Raw genomic sequence first — 17893 nt, 5'->3', positions numbered from 1 at the left:
CGCGCCTGTTAGCTGCAGAATGCAACATCCGGGTGCGGGATGGCGTGCCACAATCCTAGCAGAAATGCCCTTATCTATCTTTGACATGATTCAGACACGGTACACAGTGCGTTCTAAATTGAATGCGCGACGCTAGATAAGAATTACGTGCTTTGCCGACTATCTTCGTCACACATGCCGTGCGGGGTTAAAGTATACGCTGCATTGGGATTCGGACATAACTACTCGGACCTTCCCAGATCAATAGAGTCTGTATAATACTTTCGTGAACGCTGTTACAACAATTTTCATCACTATGCCTGCAAGACTTATCGACAGATACGACCACGTCCCTGTGACTAAGGAAGACCGTAAGTAATTCCTCCGGCTTACTATGTGTTCAAATGATTAACAAACCAGTCGACTGGGCCGAACTCATCACCCTCGACCTGAGCCAATATGATCAGCCGGGCGGCAAGGAATCGCTCGTTGAGCAGCTAGACCACGCTGTTCGTCATGTTGGTAAGTAGTCTGCATCACATCTTTAGCCTGATCTAACTTCGCTTGAAGGCTTCTTCTACGTCAAGAACTTCAACATCAGCCAAGAGGAAATCGACCGCCAGTTCGCTCTGGGTCGCGAGTTCTACGCTCTTCCACTTGAAGAGAAGCTCAAGTACCATAGCAGCGCCGATCTGGATAGAGGAGAATACAACGGCTACCGGCCAGCTGGGCACCGAATGTAGGTCGTCGACATCTGTAACCATGCTATCATGCTAATACATCCAGTCTGGGCAACGGAATCAAGGACAACGTCCAAGTCTACAACATCCCCAAATTCGATGGGTATCATCAGCGCCAGCAACCAGCAATCCTGGCCGACAATATTGACGAAATCGAGCAGTTCAGCCGGGTAAGTGTCCTCTACTTTCCTTTTACACCCGATTTACACTGATCAATAATACAGAAATGCCACACGGAAGTAGTCGAGAAGCTCCTCCGCCTCTTCGCCATTCTCCTCGAACTACCCGACGAAGACCAACTCGTCCGAGACCACCAGTACGACGTAAAGGGCGAGGACCACCTCCGCTACATGCACTACGCAGCACGTGGAGCCGAGCTCAACAAGAAGGTCGGGGGTCTATACTCTCCCGGTCATACTGATCTGGGCACGGTGACTCTGCTCTTCCGCCAACCCGTTGCCGCGCTGCAAATCCTCAACTCAGAGGGACAGTGGAAATGGGTCCGCCCGCAGGATGGAACTATCACCATCAATACCTGTGATGCGTTGACTGCGCTCACGGGCGGGTTGATCAAGTCAAGCATTCATCGAGTCCATGTTCCTCCTGCTGATCAGGCGCATGTGGATCGGTTGGGTGTTTTGTATTTTGCCAGGTAAGACTGCCTCCTTTTCTTTTCTTGTTGCATAATATGCTAACTATATTTGACTAGGCCGAATAACCATGTCGTCTTGGATCCGATCCAGAACAGTCCCCTGCTTAACCGGCTCGGGCTCACTAAGAACGTGTTTACGGAGTTGGGACAGCATTTGACTACTGAGCAGTGGGTCAAGGCGCGGCAGACTCAGCAGCAGAGACGCACGCGGGAGGCGAAGGTCTCCGAGGATGGGAAGTACAGTTACGGAGACAAGGATCTGCAGATTCTCCCAGGGTTGGATGCCAAAGTGTACAACTGAGAGATGAGAGAGTATAACTATATCACACACGAGCTCAGAATATTTATCACAAAGAAATATAATCATGGTGTCGCGGCCTTTGGTAATACCGATGCCACTAGAGTAAAAATTACTCCATTACCACGGTATGGTTGTTGGCATCACTGCACAGCTACTGAAGAATATATCGAATATGATAATCTCGGCATTCTGGGGTACCTTATGTAATGCCTTGGTGATCTTTGCGTCGTTTAGGAGGTGTATTCTGTAGTTTCTCGATACAGTACATTATAGGAAACATTCCAGGAATCCTATTTCACAGAATATCAGACTTGCATATCATGAACGGTAATATTGACTATTTTCTTATATTTGGCGCCACCCATCAAACAATTCATACTGTAGAGACTAGAGGACCCTCGATAATTATTCTCTAGTCCCCCGACAGGTGGGATACCGGTAAAACGAAGCAGACCGGTGTTATGGCACTTCACAAAGAATTTTGGTATCCATCAAGTGGAATGCCGGCGCTCCGGCTGGAGTAGTTCTAGCGATGATCTACGAGACTGGGTTAACCATCTGCCGGCAGGCGGGATGCCGAATAAAACCTTGACAACGAGGAAGTGCGGCCTCCGTGCGCGCGACGCTTGCACGATCGACAACGTATTCCGTCTACAAATCAAGGGACTAGAAAAAAGGTATTATTTTCATCAAGCGGGGATGCTGAGTCCCCTACTTTCGATCGAGTGGAGAGAGAGCGGATGCAGGGATTAGCAATTGCTTCCTCCCATTGCATTGGCCACTAAAGTCTTTACCAGGTACATTGATTTAATACCGAGAACTTGGGTACATTTTGTGTCGAGAGTACTGGATTGAAGAATGATACACGTGATGGCTTCCAGCAACTACAAGGTCCGCATTGGGAGGTGCAATATCACATTCGATAAATGTCCATAATTATCTGACGGGTATTGCCATCAGCTACATTCTGAAGCCGATACGGGGTTATCCCCTGGATGACAGCAGCGACAGCTCGTTACAGCTTCTTTGTTCTCTGCATGAGAGAACATAGCTCGAACATAGATTGGTGCTTTTACCTCACGTTGGCCAAGAACAAGTCTCAGCAAATCCAGAGCAGTCCATGGATCACAAAATCGCTCATAAAGGACCCATCATTCCCTGAGACTAATGCATATCTCTTCCAGGCGTTGTTAAGTGTCCGATCCCGATGGGTTGAATGGGTTGACAGCCTAGAGCTTCGTCTAGACTATGATAGGATTAGTCGAACCTTGTCGCTGTTGAGCTACCCTTCCATGTATCTGAACGCTCTTCAGTCGCGGGGTGTCATCCATGCATTTGTAAGTATTGACGGCGCCGGAGAAGATCCACGTGCGGATGAGAAAGACATCTCTCGATTCCTACAGGAGGTGCCCTTATCCTATCGTCTCCTTTTCGGTCAGTCAGCTGCGTCAAGAAAGCTATCCCGGAACATTTCCAAGCCAGCAGAATATTTAAAAGACCATCGAGTTGATTCTCTCCTGCCACACCTATGCACCCAAAAGCAGCTCAAATCACCATCATCGTCTCTCCCGGCCGATAGGCCTATCTACTTTGCCGGTCGGGTTGTCGCAGTTCTGTATGAGAGGATCGTACTGATTGCCAAAGTGCTTCGTGATGTTCGACATAAATATATGCGAGATCTCCTTCATGACTGACGAGATACATTGCAGTATTGGATCTTCTGCCTAGTACTACCGATTTTCGGGTCCATTGCCACATTTCTAACCGTGATTCAGATGGTTCTGCGAGTTATCCATGACTTTTTAAGCAATGGGCAGCCGGACTGCCTTATGACTGTCATCTTTTTATGTGGAATCCTCATTCCATGTGCTTCTGAGCTGGCGTCGAACTCAGTAGCGTGTTTGATAATTCAACTCACCTTGGCTTTTTACAGATGAATCTTGGTATATATCTTCCTGGTTCGCGTTGTCAACCCACAATTTATAGAATCCATGGATGGGCCTACCACCACAACGTGGAGCATCAGAAGGCACCATCATTACGCTTCTGAAATATCCAAGCAAGCCGAACAATGTGACATCATGAGAAAGATGGAACTTTTGTGGAAGGTAGCCAGGCAGTTATCAGAGGCGCGGGTGGCTGTTGTGGGTCAGGAATGCACCAAAAGTAGTGGTGCTGTCGAATGAGAGATCATTCTCCTTCGGAGCTACATGGCACTAGTCCAACGCAGGGGCTGGGCGGATTACCAAGTATCTCCCCGAGTAACTAATCACCTGAAGTCGCGTCGTTCATCCACTCGGCGAGGTGTCCAGTTACTTACCCCGCAGCTAAAAACAGGTACTGGGCGCGTCGCAAGATGGTGGCTCCTAGGCGACAAGCAGTTACTCTGGCTATCATCACCATCCTTCTTTTTCTCACTACTATCCTCTGACAACATCCCTCTGGCCTTTGACCAGTCCTTTCACATCAGTCGTCGCCCAACATGTCGATCACTCACATTGTCATGTTCCAATTCAAAGCGGAGGTCAGCCCCGAAATAATCAAAGATGTAAGTTACACCAGCCCAACCTAGCGCTTATCCACATCTAACATTGGGACGTCCCCGAAGGTGTGCTCTCGGATGCTCGCTTTGAAAGATAATTGTATACACCCCAACTCACAGAAGCCATACATCCAGGCCGCGTCAGGCGGGGAGGACAACTCGCCCGAAGGCATCCAAGTGAGTGATGAAGGAATGTGCTCTTTTGAACATGTCCATAACTAATATCCCAAAGAACGGCATCACCCACGCTTTCGTAGTGCACTTTGCGAATGCTGAAGATCGCGATTACTATGTGTCCAAGGATCCAGCTCACCTGGCATTTGTCAAAAGTCTGGATGGTATCATCGAGAAGGCGCAGGCGGTCGACTTTATCGATCGTGTCTATTGATCTGCTGCATAGCACTTTGGGGCTCAATGCAAGGGAGTCGAGGGCAGGAACATCCTCGTTCCCCTCGGTCGCCTGGAATATTAGTGCTAATGTCATTGTTAGATGAATGTGTACACTTATGGTTGTAACGTATTGAAATGGCCTGATTGTCCCAATAATAAGGTTCTAACATCTCCAAACGGAGATCGCTAATTATGTAATATCGCACTTTATAGACTGCTATCAGCCAAGGATAACAGAAAAGAGTCCCTCGTCTCAAATATCTGCCGATATCCGATAATGGAGATATGGCGATTCCTGCGCAACGTATTCTGTCATTGCCGTGCGGGGCATCGGCGAATGACAGCCAGCGGTTTTCTGGATGTCTTCGGCATCGTAATGCTAGCTTGAGATGATGTGATTACCACACCATTTATATTCCGAAACCCAGACTGCTTCGTTATCGCATTTTGTTTTCGTTTCCTGCAGACATCAAAAGTAAAGTCATTTCAATTTAACATCTACTATCCACCATGGTTGAAGTACAAACTCTTGTCCAACCGGACATCCAATACCACCCCGACTACGCCAAATATACTGCCCGCACCCAGCGCCGTGTCACCACTGAAACCCTATCCAAGACATTGCCTCAAGGCTTTCCCGAACATCTCAGTTCTCCTCTGGTCTGGGAAGGAACAGAAGTAGAGAAGCGCGATGACTGGATCTACAAATTAAATGATGCCGAACTTGACGAAATCGACCAAGCCCTGCAGTCTTTTAAATGTTATTCCCTCCATCTTAGGAAAAAAATGTTCATCGCTAACACCTCCACAGCAAAGAACCTTCCACTAGGTTCAATCAACCAATCCACTTTCCCCCTACCAGTCCTTCACCCTGTCCTTCGCGACCTCTCCCGCGAAATCCACCTAGGCCGGGGCTTCGTCGTCGTCCGCGGCCTCCGCATCGACAGATACTCCCGCGAAGACAACATTATCATCTACACCGGCGTCTCCTCCCACATCGGGAACTACCGCGGAAGACAGGAAGATAACCGGCTCAAGGGAACCCCTTCCCGTGTGCTATCCCATATCAAAGACATCTCCAATACCGTCCTCCCGGGGACAATCGGCGCACCCTCCAACACAGCCGATAAGCAGGTCTTCCACACCGACTCGGGGGATATTATTTCCTTGCTCTGTCTCCAAGAAGCCGCAGAAGGAGGAGAAAGCAAGCTAGCTAGTAGCTGGCACGTCTATAACATTCTTGCCAAGGAGAGGCCGGATTTGATTCATACGCTTACTCAGGAATGGCCGTTTGATGGGTACATATCTTCCACACCCTTTACATGACACAAGTGACGCTAACTGGAGGACAGGTTCTCCAACCCCACGCAGCCCTACAGCACCCGTCCTCTCCTCTACCACCAACCCGCCACATCTAGCACCCCGGAACGAGTCCTGATCCAATACGCCCGCCGCTACTTTACCGGATTCATGGCCCAACCTCGATCTAAAAACATCCCGCCCATTACTGAAGCGCAGGCAGAGGCGCTCGATGCGCTGCACTTTTTGGCTGAAAAGCACAGTGCTTCACTTGGATTTCAGAAGGGAGATATTCAGTACGTGAATAACCTGAGTATCTTCCATGCAAGGAATGGGTTTACGGATGGGCCTGGCAAGGAGTAAGTGATTCTTCCGTCATTGGTGTGAGTGTGAAGATGATTAATGAGAGCATAGGCGCCATTTACTGCGTCTCTGGTTGAGGGATCCTGAGTATGCATGGGAGACTCCAGAGCCGCTGCGGAAGAGATGGGATAGTTTGTATAAGGATCTGGAACCAGAGGAGCAGGATTTCCCTCTCGAGCCGAGGATTCGGGGGAATACGACTTCCTAAGTGAACTTCACAATTTGAGTTGATGCATCATTCAATTTATTCTGAGGATGAGAGATCTATCTATCCAAAGTATAGTTCCCGTCGCCATATTCTCGCGAAAGCAATAGGTTGTGCTTGATGAGAATATTGCGTGCCCACGAACTCATTAAATTACCATCACAAGACATTGGCAAGCATCCAACATCAATTTCTTGCTTAAGAATCGAATTATCATATTTGAGATATGCATCATCACTCCTATCATTGGGTATGGTGTAGCTCGCAATAACGTTTCCTGTAACCAAATAATAAAGACTCCCGTAACACGTCCCCCACCACTGTCTTTGCCATTTCGCTGCCACTTAGTGCCTTATTTGTGGCCGCGAACAAACATTATTTGGGCCAAACATTACGCCTTGCCCAATTACCCTCTTCACAATCGACGTTGACTGTTCCGCCCTTAGACCACCCTCACAATGAACTGTCGGGCCGGTGGGCTAAGGGACAAAGCCAAACTCATTGATAACATGAACACGACCGATCCACAAGCCGGACCACAACTAATTTATACCACCCCCAGAGCAACAAATAGATCTGGTGCACTGCACATTAAGGCAGGAGAACATGGTGATTGGGATTCGTTGCGTATAGATTCCCCCGGTATCAAGTCCTCACAATCTGATAACCCCGAATCTCCATCTCTCATCATAAGCACTTAGAGCATTTCTTGTGATTGTACCGCAAATTTGCTTCATAGGTGCCAATCTCAGCAGGGTGGAGGTGCTTGTGTTTCACATGATGTTTCAGCAGTTGGTGCTTCTCTGCCATCTCCAGGATAGCGCGCTGCGACCGCCGAAGATATATATGTTTGTACAGCGTTTGTGTAAAGGCGGAGTACTCTTCTAGGTCCGTTATAGCGCGTGCTAAAGGGCTAGCTATGCCCAGTGGATAGGGAATAGTCTGGGAAGAGTGACCGAGAGCTGTGCGGGTTGGTCCATTCGTTGGAATCATCAAATCTGATAAACGTCTCCTTTGCCATTGTTTCATATGCAGTGCTTTAAAGTATGACAGGACATCCTGCTTTCCTCCCTTATCTCGCTGTTTGGCAGAAGGGTGCTGTATTCGTCACACGGGAAAATGTGAGGTCTTGCCCATTCTCAACGCCGTTCAGCTTGTACTCTTCGTTGACTTTGTCTGGATCTCCTGTTAGGTACAATTCTTGAACTGCAAAGCTAGCTGTAGTAAATAGGCCTGTGTGCAAAAGTAGCGAAAGAGTCTTCTCATCACATGCTCTCAGTAACGTGATTTAAAGGACCCGTACATAAAAGCCAGCACTGCTTATTTATTTTGGCCCCGTGTAGGTAGGGAACGCCTTTGGGAATTAACTTCGGACACGAGTACCGTTCAGTATACAAAACTTATGATCCGCTGTGGAGACAATGACATCACCCCAGAGTTTGCAGGCATAATGAAAGCGACGGTCAGTACTTCATATATATTTTCGAGCACTGTGCCGGAAGAACGAATGTTTTACCCCCGGCGTTCATCAGAGACTGGTAAGTCTAAAGACACGATAGCCTGGCTCGGCCCAACTTCGTCGCTTGGAGACTATGGTTGATCTGCATGAGAGAGATAACGTATCGAGCAAGTCCGTGTGTTGCCCAGAGTGCTTGTTGAGGCTGTATAGGCTCCTTTTTATTGCCTTCCTCACCACTTTGAACAGCCTTCCTATTGTATATTAAAAACCCGACATTGGGAAAGATTGAGATTGCCCGATATCTCATGGAAGCGCTGTGCTCAGGACGGAGGTCTGAAACTCAACCACTAGCTTTCATTAGAAGGAGACATCAGTATATAACGAGGACTGACGCATGGTATTTCCATCAGTGTCCCTCTTATCCTGACGTGGTAAGGAACGCCCCGGCCCGAACAATCGGTTCGGATCAGGTTAGAGTTATACAAATGGGCTTCCAGCACATGAATGGAAGCAATTCCAACTAGGAATATCGGTACTCTGTTACTAATCGTCTGAGCCGATATGATCCCATTCGAACAGGTCTGATGCAGCCATGTATTATGCTTGTTATTCTTTTCTGACCTTCTGATGTCTAAAATAAGACATTATATCCTAATCGAAGAGCCCAGCCGGTAACATACTGCCTGGTATCTTGGCACATCATCATTCGCTGTTTGAATAGCAAATGAGGCATCAGGTTCGGCGACAAACAGTATACTGAGGTTTCTGCTTCTTGATGTACTTGAGAATGAAAAGAGTGCGCAATCAACGTGCCTCTGCACTCTCATCAGTGGACATTGCTCGGCGAGACGATCGAGCACCCCGCGTATAATGGGCTTGTCCCGAGGTTCGGCCATCCCCAGTGCTTCCAGGTGCCAACCTTCCCCTCGAGACATGTCCGGTTAGCAGTGCTCCACCCAGATGGTAATGCAAACATAATAAGACTGGTCGACAAGGGAAATCAAGGATGAAGCTGATAGAGATAAGTGGCGATGGTTCGATAGAGGGTGTAAATAGAGGATATAGAATTCGTAGAACGCAGAGGAAGGGCTCCCGGACGCCGAACAACGCATGGTTCAGGTCCGCGATCCGTCCGGACATGGTCTGCAGGGCGGACGGGATGGGGTGGGAGTGACTGCAGCCGTCCCTGATAGAACAGCTGGCTCACCAGATCACCCAGTATGCTGGCCATGCGATACTGCACGTCCAGCATGCAGAGCAGCATCCCGTTCATGTGCAGACGCCTGAAGAGGGAGGTGGCCGACACGGCGTGGAGTGGGTTATTCTGGGGCGTCGACTCAACCACCGGATGCAACTGGAACGGATCCCCGATCATCAGGTACCCACGAGGTTCATAATTGGCGAAGACCGGCCACAGGTCCGCCTTGGATGCACGCGCCGCCTCGTCAATGATGATGAGTTCCGGGCGGAAGATGCCAGTGACGAAGGGCTAGCTTTGCAGCAGAATCTTGTTAGTACTCCTACTGCATGGTTGACATCTGGCCTGGTAGTCATCGATAGACATGATCTCTCATCAACAAGGATTTGATGATGAGGCAGCTTTGTCCGGGGCTTGATCGTATATTCACGGGATTCTTGGAGATGGGCACCAGCAAATCTTTTTCAGTGGACCAAGAAGACAGGACAGTCATCCATGCTTCTTCGGCAACTTTTGCCGAGGGCGACATAGTGCAGACTTGGTTCGGCGGTAAAAGGAATATAAAACGAGAAAGGCGGCAGTCGAATAAGCTTGCCGCTACATTGACCGCATCGATGCAATCACTTATAACTTTCTGTAGCAATCGTCCCAGACCCGTAAGTGCGGCGATTGTCTGGTATAGAAGGAAAGTATGGTTCAGCGTCGTGATCACATTGGAGTAAATCGATTAGGTGAAGCTTCAAATTTCTATTGTTCGCCTTTATCTTCACTCTTATGAGGTTGCATTCCAACGGTATCCACAAACACACATGAACAGGCATCTCATCGAACTTTATATGAAGTTCAATGGACGTCATATTAATGGAAATTTTCCACAACCCAACTCTGGTCAGCAGCATCGACATTCACCAGGTCCGCAGCCAAGACACAATTTCCTTCCGCGTGCCTGACTGTCTCTTCACTACCGGCCAAGTCGACCTGTCGAAGAATTCTTGCACTGCCTGCTGTGGGTTCTGCATCCATTGTGCTGTGAGTGTCCGCTTGCTCTAAAATGCAAGAAGTAGTGTTGGGCGACTCAGAAAGAGGATAACGTGTATCATGTCGCTTTCGATATGGAGGTTTCTAGAGAAACGCTTGGCCGGATATCTGTCCAAATATCATCAACCGGCGACAGCAATGGTTGTTCACAGTTTGGAAGACTCCACCACCCACAGCAGGATCAGGGCATGCAACTCTAACGGTGCGGATGAAAAGGTTGTTCATTCCGACCGGAACACCGTCGAATGCGCGGTTTCGCTCATAATATATGGTATATTGTGTTATGGATTGTAACAGCGTAGGTCGCCTCGTCATGGCGTTCTGTGTAGTATCCGTGGAGCGTATGGCATTGAGTGAATAACATTCCTAGCAAGGAAGTGTATCATGGCGTGAGTGTCGACAAGGAAAGCTTTCCTTGCTGCCCTCTGATCAGGTGACGAATGTGTTCTCATGGAACGTTCCCAATGGTAGTCGCAGGTGCGGTTGGAGTCGGTGTCAGGACTGAAAGAACCACTGCATGCAGTTGTATCAGTCCTCCAACCCTGATTTAGCCCTCCAGCTGTCGGAAATATCATTCGGGACCCGTTTTGGTAGGTCGCCTGCATCGGTTTTGGAGCCATGGATCGCTTTTTCTTTTGGTTTTTCCTAGTTATGTTTTCCTGACGTTACCACATGGATTTATCTTTGTTTATTTTGTTGCTTTTGTTGCTTGTTTTGTCTTGGTCTCTTGTAGTTTCATTGCTTTATTTCTCACTTTCGTTCGTTCATTCATTCATTCATTATGTATGTTTTCCATTTTTCACATATCTTTTTCATTTTCTTTCTCCCTGGTGGTATTTCATTCCATTATATCGTAGTGTAGTAACTCTGTCACATCACTCTTAGCCCCTTGGAGAGGAATGTTGTCCTCCTGGACCGATATTGACTGAGAAGACGAAGCCTGCAATTATATCCATCATCAACAGCATCGCATCGTATGTCACGCCACGAGACATTACGAAGAGACTCGCATCTGAATAGCTGATGTCGCAGATCTGTGGTGACAGTCGTATCCAAATCGTATATTTCATGTCCGGTTCCTCAGGTGTTGCATTCCAAATGCCAGCATATATCGACGACGCACCGAAGCCACATTGCGTCTTGTTTCCGTGACTTTTCTCGGCTCGTTCCAGTACCAGAAATAGATCCAGAAGGCCCTGGCTTTCGCATAGACCCAAATCTGCGCCTGATCTGCTCCTCGACTCACTTCACGCACTCTTTGGCCTTCCATTTCTGTCAAGAAAACCAAGCAGACCTCGAACATTCTAAATTGCCTTCTTCATGTCAAGACACAATGTTACTTGAGATTGTCGTGGTCACCATCTTCGTAGATGACCCCATTCATATACGCTCTCGAACCCAGGGAGCCCAGGCGACTTGTAGCGTACCACCTTTGACTTTTGGATAGCTGGCCCTTGGCGCAAGAGTAAACGAGTTATATAAGTCGCCCTATAATGGTCCTGACGTGCTTGATGGCTCGATTCCATCGGTGACTCTTTTAACAGGTTCTGGAGCGCGCACAAGCACCGAATACCTAGGGATGAATTGTGGTACGCCTGTTTCAGGTCTTCTTCCGGACATTGTATTCGACGTGAATGTTTCGCCAGTTTTTCTGTGACTGAAATTCCAGTCTTTCATGTGGTTGGGAAACGTCCAACGAAACGCATTACCAGCCAGCCTTCGGTCCACTATGCGGTCTTCTGGTACTTGAATGTCGCGGCATATGGCAGAGCATCTTCGGTGTGTCTCTTGTTGGTATGTACCATCATCGGCCTCAGCCGATTGTTGACAATTGTTGATAGGTACAGGTCAGTCAATCGTAAAGGAGCCGATAATAATTGCAGTGATCACCGGCGAATTGACAAGATCCATAAGTGGTGGTTGAGGCTAGGAGGCTCACAGTCCCAATGTTGTTGGGAAGGAATAGAATATAGTTTGCCGGAAATTCGACTGAATGGATTGTGTCTGCACGTGTCGCTGTATATATATATATATATGAATCGCCCTGCAGTGCAGAGTGATAGCCTTTCAATATATCTCCTCAGAATTCGAAGAGCAAGTCGATTGAGAAGCGTAGGAGGGGCCCAGACGCACAAAATTCAAGATGTTGATTGTTCGAGCACGCCAGTATAATCCTTTATGATATACCGCAAAACATAGGGGCCGTGCTCTGGTAGGCCAAACCAAGGGGAGGAAATCATAGTTGACTCCCACACGATCTATCAAGCTCATGGGATGGCCGCTGTAATTTGACGGCGGGAGGGTAGGTTCGATGATACTAGGTGCACGACAACCTGCTGCGGCTAGATGGAGCAAGGAGCTTGCGCGCACCAACCACATCGATCAGTGTAGTGAAGGGAATCACATAAGGCTCCTGGTCTGCAGGCAGGTCGACCCATGTGCCGGTCTCGCGGTTCCATGGCCGGATGAGGCTGAAGGCGCAGAACCCTGGAGGTATGAAGCTGATATTCTCCGTGACAACCGCACGCCATCCTTTCCCAGGAGCAGAATTCTCTAAGTCAGAGATGACCGTCAGATGATCATCCGGCTGCAGGCGCGTTTCGCAGTCCTGCGGAAAAGTAAGAAAGGAAATATATCGACGGTTACCAAGGTTCGGCACGGCTAACACGAGCAGCTCGCAGTATCCTTCTGCAAGATCCCTGGAGGCTTTATCCTTGGCTTCTTGCTCGTAGACCGACCAGAGCGTTGTGAAGGCACGTGCCGTACTCTGTGAGATCGGCAAGGGTGTTCCGCATCACGTACAGGGTTTGAGGACGCTCCCGCAACCACGGCACCCCTATCTTGGTTGCTGCGGCCTTATTCCACAGAACCCTGATCGCTGGGGCGACAATCTGGCTGTGATTGGTATATTCAATGACCCTAGAACAAACAGTAGGTGAGGCTGACAATCCAAGACCTAATATAAACTTAGGGATCAATGGTGGGAACCGTTCCGCATCCTCTTCTTCGATCTGAAAGTCGGACAGAGCCACGACAGACGATCGCACAATGCCCTTGTACCGTGAAAGAGAGGTTCTTGCAGAGATGTATTGCTTGAACCAGAGTCGATATCCTCGGCGTTATCTTCGTATAGTGAGAGGAGTAACGAGAATTCAAGCTGGCAGGTGAGTAGGAGCCATTGTTGTGTGTTTAGTGACTCCGGCGTATCGCTGTCTCAGCCACATCCATACTTGGTGATTGCGCTTCCTTGACTCTATCGCACATTGACCTTTTTGACCTTCCCAGAGCTGTCTCCAGAATGGAGAGGCTCAGAGTTTCTTATCTTCCACCTATCGTCTGTCTCTATGGCCAGATGGCTGTATGAATCGAATTGACATCAACTGTGTCTCCGAGTACGAGGAAAGGAACATCATAGTTCCCGCAATCCTGCACCTCGCCAAAGCTCCAGACACACCGATAAAGCCACAGCAACCACAGGGTCTCCCCAAACAGTACTCGCCACCGTTCCTGATCTGCCTCCAGTGCGAAAGACCGAGAGTCCGTCCATGCGACCCCCTTCAACAGCAGCTCGTTTCACGTTGTGGGAAGGTTGTGGTAGGCCCGCTATCTGTCGCCATATGCTGCGGATGACGTTCCAAACTGCTTTCGCTATGGGGCAGTGCCAGAATAGATGCTCAGCCACCAGCAGTGTTTGATACCTTGGGTACTCGTTATGTTCCATCCTTGGCTCGCCTGTTCTTACTCTATCCAGCAGAAGACCCCAGTAGAGATCGGTGAGTTTGGGATAGTCGATCTTTCGGTAGTATAAGCCTCGTTGACAGACGCTCCGGGGATACGTCAGTTAGGTCTGTACCTTCTTATCAAGCTCGCTCCTTGTAGGGAACCTTGTGGTACATAGACGTCCTGTAGGTTTGCATTCACTCCTCGAAATGTGGTACCCACCCGGACCATTTCGCTGGGGAGATACACACACTGCCGTTTGGTGGAATCGCTGCACTCGTTCGGACGTTCGGGGGTTCTCTAATAGATGAATTCAATGAGTGGGAAAGAATCTGAGTACTTCGCTCGGCAGCCCTTCGGTGCACAAGGCATCGTCGCATTTTTCATCGCCCTCGACATCTATCTTCATAAACCGGCCAGAGCAAGATACGGAGGAGGTATGCATTTGTCCTATTTTGGCGGACGGTAGTAAGATCAAGATTGCGGATATGCCAATCAGGGAGACGAGCCACACCAAGCCATGACATGGTACTGCTCAAAATGATGACAATCGATGGCTTATTCGCACCGCGCTGCTGGGAATTTGACTCGTTGACGGTAGGTGGTTGACAGTAGGTGTAGATCGATCTAGCTCAAGATTGCTGCCTGCTCTTGCGAACAGAGCAATCGATTGTTGCGCTGAAATAGGAAGGGTAACCATTGCAACCTTTGTCAATAGACTCATGTAATCTGATCGGCAGAGAACGAACATTGACCAGCGCCTCTTTGACGTAAGACAATTTCTATAGCCTCGTATACATTTGATCACGAATATCTAGAGTCACGACACCGCGCATGTCACATGCTCTGTTGCAGCCTTCACTGCATTGCGCATCATCTGTTATGTTGCAGCCTTGTCCAGCTGTTCATCAACCGAGACAGGATTCCATTTTATGGCAATCCCATTGATGTTTCCCTTTTGTGAGATTCGGCGGTAAGACTGTGTCGCAACGACATCTAGAATTGAGAAACGCACGGTAGGTATTTATGTCTTCAGAAAGGTGTGATATCGAGACCCAAAAGACAGTGATAGAGCAGAGGTATCTCTTTCATCCGATGAAACTGGGGGTTGAGCCTCTTCTGATATAGTGAGGGGCACAAATACCAGATATCATGGACCACAAAAACGTCTCTTACAGACCCACCAATTGATTGGTCGGTCACCTGCATAGGAACACATGACAAGCACCAAACCAGGTCGAGCTGGGGTGTGCTTCATCGACCTAACACCCGTTTTTGCATGCCGATGCAGCGCCGCCCGAGTACGTAGATTTTGCGCTCGAGTAAATTTGCTAAGCGAACGCAGTCTCTGTGCTTTCTCAACTATCATAGCAGAGATACGATACGTTTGGAAACCGGAAGGCATCTCGTAAGGTGTCAATGGAACTAATCCCTCTTCCTTGGGCCACGATGTGATGAGAGAGAAAGATCTTTCCAAGTCTGACAACCACTGTGTACCTGTCTCTCATTCCGATCGGAGAGCAATTAAGTGATGCTAGTCGAATTTGGCTCTCGGCTATTGAGTATCAGTGGGGCCTATCGTACCACTAAAGCCCGGGCGCCATAGGAGTCTTGCTTGAAGTGATTTTGCAAGCTCCGTGTTGTTGACGTCCTTGAAGGAAAAAGAAATAGCCTTGCCGTTGAGGTGAAAGCCCTGTTCATAGTGGGGTTTGGTGTATAGCGAACAAGAGAATCGACTTGGTCGAGAGTATGGTTTCAATGGCGACAAGGAGTATGAGATGGGCAAAGCAGGATGCAGTATAATATCCCGTATGGTACAACTGATGACTTTGGTAAGCAAGCCATCTCAGAGCTTATAATGCACCTTGTCGTCGAGTGAAGCGAGCCTTTAGATCTCCCATGTCATCTTTTTCTTCACCGAGTTATATCTGTATTATGGACCCCAAGGGGCAAGGCCTGATGAGTCCAGCCCCACACAGCCTGTAATATGGAAGAGACATCTTTATATCTTGCTGAAAGGACCAAAGAGGGAATGCTAGGATGTGGTGAAGCGTATACTAAGATGCTCATAAGCCACCACGGTGGAGGCAACAATGTGACCAACAGTGGACTAGGGCCGCACACTTCGTGTTACCATCGAGATGGGGTGCCAGGAGAAAGGCCAACCATGGCCTGTGAAAATGAAACCACGACACGGAGGATTCCACTTCAAGTCTGGAGTCATTCAATTTTTGACTCCCACAGATGAAGGTCCCTTCCACTAGATTGAAGCAGAATTATATTTTTCTGCAATGAATCAATCTAGCCCATAGAAGGCGTATGTGATCCCATCGCAATGGAGTGGCAGGAGAAAGGCCAAACGTGGCCTGTGAAAACAAACCCATTAGTCGGAGGATTTTGCTCCAGATCTGCAGTCATCCAATACCTCATTGTCGGAGAGGATGAATTCATCCACTGGATCAAAGCAGCATTGTATTTCGCCGTTCTTGATCCGTCCGGCCTATGGATGCGGCGTTTTTCTTCACTTCCCCCACGACGTGGGTCTCTTTTCTATAACTGCCCATTATCGACGGGCTTTCAAGAAATTTGATTGTTGGTTTCCTTTTCTTCCGTTTCTCCCTCTTTGTATATACGTCCTTATTTATTTTTCGTTTCGTTTTTCTTTTCTGTACCTTCTTTTCTTCGAGAGACCCAATAATGGTATCGAGATGTCTAAGACCGCTGGAAATGGTTCGAGTGCCTTAGCAAGTCATCGTAGCTTTCAATCTTCTGTAGACACAGTTGCTGGAGTTCCAGCTCAAATATCTTTCGCTTTCAAAGGGTCAGGCACTCCAGTAGACTGAATATTCGCCAACATGTTCCACTCAGGGAAGATGGATCAACCCTGCCTTTTCCCCGTTGATACTGAGAGCAGCCAAATCACAATAAGACCGCAACGCGTATAGAACTGCCTGTAAGCCAATCCAATCAGCATGTGCCATTGACGCTCCCATCCAACTCTTCATGTCGGAGGGAACGAGGACCATGGTCTGTATGGGCTGGACACTTCGATACCAGTGTTTGGAAGAGACCGAATGAGTCGCATCAGCTGAGGTTGGAGTCCGCAAGGTGTAGTGTGTAACAGGCACCATCAGGCAGCTGCCTGAAAACTCAAGGCGTTAGCCCCACTATATCTGTTGATGGTATTATGGAACGCAATAGGCGGAACTATATGTTTTTTGCGCCACTCATCATCGGAACGCCGTTGAGCCAGACTGTGGCGAGGTTGTATGCATGGGCATTGGAAATAATTCCATGTCAGTTGTTGGATGTCTTGTTTAGCAGCAATTCTTTCATGCAGCATTGCTTGCCTTTGCTTTCCGAGACATTCCCATGACCCGTTGGCTACTTTTTTTTGGGAGTGATAGGTTCCGAAGCAATCTGCAATGTTCTGGCATATCTAGCTCCCAGGTCGTCCTTATTTTCGTGATGCACAGAAGACTCCGTTGAGAATGGGCATTGTACAATCCGGTGAAACCTCTGGTTTTGCGTCACCCTTACCATATTGCGTCAAGGTACTAAGGAGCAGACCAAAGACGATGTATCGTGCCTATCTGAATAGCGGACCCAAGAGACATGTCGCAATATACTGGATCTCATCACTTTAGTAGAGAACATATGAACTGATGTTGGATAGTAATACTTCTTTGTGTAGGCGACTGACTTCAGCTATTGTTTGTTGGTTGACCTTAGCAACTAGCCTGGATATTAGCTCGCGTCGATGACAAAATCACAAAAAGAGATACCTGCCAACTCACTTCCAACCTCTCCAGACAACACATCATCCGCTGTCGACACCCCCAAAGCCTCTACCTGACTCAGAAAGCCATCATGCAGAACATGGCAATATTGGGCTGATTAAAGATCCGTATACATCCGATTCAACTCTTCGTCTTCCCCGGTTGCAGTGGCTGTCTCTGACTATTTATCGGTGGGTGCCTCTGCCTGTTGTGCTGCTTGATGGGAAG

The 17893-nt window shown here is 48.3% G+C and overlaps 6 protein-coding genes across 6 annotated transcripts; 4 read left to right on the top strand and 2 right to left on the bottom strand.

Annotated features, from left to right (window-relative positions):
• Nucleotides 1–295: 295 nt before the first annotated feature.
• BO83DRAFT_426202 (oxidoreductase) lies at nucleotides 296–1672 on the top strand (the record flags this gene model as incomplete). The annotated part of the gene is made up of 6 exons (XM_025535265.1): nucleotides 296–350; nucleotides 400–501; nucleotides 550–718; nucleotides 766–889; nucleotides 944–1371; nucleotides 1429–1672. The coding sequence occupies 6 exons, from the start codon at nucleotides 296–298 to the stop codon at nucleotides 1670–1672; spliced, it is 1122 nt and encodes a 373-aa protein (XP_025389480.1).
• Nucleotides 1673–2667: 995 nt separating this feature from the next.
• BO83DRAFT_463764 (uncharacterized protein) lies at nucleotides 2668–3742 on the top strand (the record flags this gene model as incomplete). Its single annotated transcript, XM_025537365.1, has 1 exon — nucleotides 2668–3742. The coding sequence occupies one exon, from the start codon at nucleotides 2668–2670 to the stop codon at nucleotides 3364–3366; it is 699 nt and encodes a 232-aa protein (XP_025389479.1). The 3' UTR covers nucleotides 3367–3742.
• Nucleotides 3743–3981: 239 nt separating this feature from the next.
• BO83DRAFT_407555 (Dabb family protein) lies at nucleotides 3982–4772 on the top strand. The gene is made up of 3 exons (XM_025533974.1): nucleotides 3982–4220; nucleotides 4281–4391; nucleotides 4447–4772. Exons 1-3 carry the CDS (start codon nucleotides 4155–4157, stop codon nucleotides 4600–4602), a joined length of 333 nt encoding a protein of 110 aa, XP_025389478.1. The 5' UTR covers nucleotides 3982–4154; the 3' UTR covers nucleotides 4603–4772.
• Nucleotides 4773–5114: 342 nt separating this feature from the next.
• On the top strand, nucleotides 5115–6474 carry BO83DRAFT_359016 (TauD/TfdA family dioxygenase; the record flags this gene model as incomplete). The annotated part of the gene is made up of 4 exons (XM_025529338.1): nucleotides 5115–5364; nucleotides 5416–5902; nucleotides 5957–6262; nucleotides 6318–6474. 4 exons carry the CDS (start codon nucleotides 5115–5117, stop codon nucleotides 6472–6474), a joined length of 1200 nt encoding a protein of 399 aa, XP_025389477.1.
• Nucleotides 6475–8930: 2456 nt separating this feature from the next.
• On the bottom strand, nucleotides 8931–9657 carry BO83DRAFT_426199 (uncharacterized protein; the record flags this gene model as incomplete). The annotated part of the gene is made up of 2 exons (XM_025535264.1): nucleotides 8931–9419; nucleotides 9559–9657. 2 exons carry the CDS (start codon nucleotides 9655–9657, stop codon nucleotides 8931–8933), a joined length of 588 nt encoding a protein of 195 aa, XP_025389476.1.
• Nucleotides 9658–12483: 2826 nt separating this feature from the next.
• BO83DRAFT_426198 (uncharacterized protein) lies at nucleotides 12484–13887 on the bottom strand (the record flags this gene model as incomplete). The annotated part of the gene is made up of 2 exons (XM_025535263.1): nucleotides 12484–12933; nucleotides 13621–13887. The coding sequence occupies 2 exons, from the start codon at nucleotides 13885–13887 to the stop codon at nucleotides 12484–12486; spliced, it is 717 nt and encodes a 238-aa protein (XP_025389475.1).
• Nucleotides 13888–17893: the final 4006 nt, after the last annotated feature.

Source organism: Aspergillus eucalypticola, assembly GCF_003184535.1.
Source record: "Aspergillus eucalypticola CBS 122712 chromosome Unknown BO83scaffold_9, whole genome shotgun sequence".
Classification (NCBI taxonomy): Eukaryota; Fungi; Ascomycota; class Eurotiomycetes; order Eurotiales; family Aspergillaceae; genus Aspergillus; species Aspergillus eucalypticola.
The sequence above is the reverse complement of the archived record's forward strand: the minus strand, read 5'-3'. Positions and strand labels throughout refer to the sequence as shown.